This window comes from Propithecus coquereli, unplaced genomic scaffold (genome assembly GCF_000956105.1).
Source record: "Propithecus coquereli isolate 6110/MARCELLA unplaced genomic scaffold, Pcoq_1.0 Scaffold98, whole genome shotgun sequence".
NCBI classification, from domain to species: Eukaryota; Metazoa; Chordata; class Mammalia; order Primates; family Indriidae; genus Propithecus; species Propithecus coquereli.
The window spans coordinates 3,392,946-3,394,991 of NW_012156173.1; the positions used below are offsets into that span (position 1 = coordinate 3,392,946).

At 35.1% G+C, this 2,046-nt stretch overlaps 1 protein-coding gene across 1 annotated transcript in view; it reads left to right on the forward strand.

Annotated features, from left to right (window-relative positions):
* The window catches only part of EYA4 (EYA transcriptional coactivator and phosphatase 4), a 151,374-nt gene that overhangs the window by 102,626 nt on the left and 46,702 nt on the right, over positions 1–2,046 (forward strand). Inside the window, exon 6 of the mRNA XM_012665194.1 lies at positions 1,174–1,206. Coding sequence (XP_012520648.1) covers positions 1,174–1,206 — 33 coding nt within the window. The remainder of the gene's footprint in view (positions 1–1,173; positions 1,207–2,046) is intronic.

Consider the following 2,046-nt stretch of genomic DNA (forward strand, 5'->3'; position numbering starts at 1 on the left):
ACATTCTCCTTGTGAATAAGCAGCCCAAACATCAAAATTGTTAGAACTTTGATCTGCACAAAGTTAGTGATAAATTCACTTTGTCATAAATTGTCATAAAACTAATCTAATTTTCATAAAACTGTGTTTTTAGAAATTATATTTGGAATCATTTTTCTGGATTTCCAGTTGACAGAGAAAGTGCCATGACTTTCTTATTAGAGATAAGCAGAGCTGGCTTCCTTTGAAGTTATTTTGTACAGCGTCTAATTAATTTAATAATTAGATTGTAATAGCCAACCTTGTTCCTTCAACTTACCCTTTAAATTACATGAAAACGACTTCTGTCCAACATTTGAGATGTAAAACTATCCATTTGATTCCTTCTAAATAACCTTGTTTCCTCTCTGGGTTTAAAAAACTACTCCTGTGGAAGCAGCTGAGTGACAAGTCTTAAAGGTTAATGGGCTGCAGGAGAGCACATGCTGGTTGCATTAGAACCCAGCCTCCGAGAGCACTGGTATGCTTCAAAGAGAACAATAGCATCTCTTGAAACATCAATCCTTTTAAAATATTAATACCTGATAACTCCCAGCTAGGCACAGAGGGCACAAATTAAGTCGACTGCAAGATTTTTTTCTAAGTTACAATGTTTTGTTTGGCTTATTATCTGGTGAAAGAATTTTTCTTTTAACCTGAGGAGGAATGTGTATATCAGCTAGATGACTATTAAACCTAGAAAAGTATTTATGGTAATGAAATCTTGGTTCTGTTATTCTACTTTAACGTATTTTACATTTATCCATGTTCTCATGTTACAAGGATCATATGTGGGTATGCTTTATGTAAAAATACTTGAGGTATGCCTTTGAGTATAATATCACTATGGCATATATTTGATTTTTATAGATACGGATGGTCCAATTTTATTAGTTCACACCAACTAGAAGCAGCTGATGTGTATTCACATAAGTATTAATACACCAAACAAATAAATAATAGTATATAAACTTTACATAGAGTCATATGTGCTAAACTACATCTTTTCTAGCAATTCACCTGCTTCCCAGAAGATAGATATTACCCGTTTACTCCAGCATTCTGTATTGCTCACTTACCATAACTCTTGTACAAAACTCTGCAAAGAAAATGTCTATGAACCAGTTTTTAAGGAAAAGAATGCAATTAATTAAGTAATTGCTGGCCTACTTCAATAGTATACTACAAGTTAGTTGAAAGCTAAATAAATAAAAAAAAAAACCCTACAAAACTATAGAATATAAACTCCAGAAGGAATTTCGATGCTCTGTGATCCATTTTATAGACCAGATTTACCAAGGCACACAGAGAAGTTAAAGATGGTTAAGGCCCCAGAGTCAAGGCCTCACAATTGGTCAGAGTTATGTATAAAAGAGTCTAGAACTGTGTCCTGATGATTAGTCCCTGGGTCCTTTCTGTAATACCCTATTGGGAAAAAGAAATAGGAGTGAACAGTCATCCTGTCGGAAATTCATTCATATTATCTTTGTAGATCTTTTCCCGTTTTTTTCTTAAGAACTATCTAGGGCTGTGTTGTCCAGTAAAGTAGCCCCTAGCCATATATGGCTATTTAAATTTTAATTAATTAAAATTTGGTAAAATTAAGAAATTTGTTTCTAGTTACGCTTGCCACATTTCAAGTGTTTAACAGCTGCATGTGGTCAGTGGCTACCATGTTGGACAACTCAGATATAGAACATTTCCAACATCATGGAAAGTTCTGTTCTACAGCAGTGATCCAGGGCAGGGGTTCTTAACTGCAGCACTATTAAAGATTTGGGCTAATTCTTTATTGTAGGGAAGCTGCCCTCTGCATTGTCAGCTACTTGGCAGCATCCTTGCGTCTCTCCCATGATGCCAGTAGCAGCCCCTAGTTGTGACAACGAAAAATGTCTCCAAACATTTTAAGTGTCCCCTAGCAGACAAAATTCACCCAGGCCATTACTTCTCATTTAATTGAGTCACTGATCTAAGACGTCATAATAATAAGAATAAAACCTTAAAATTACTTTGAGACCATCTGGGAAA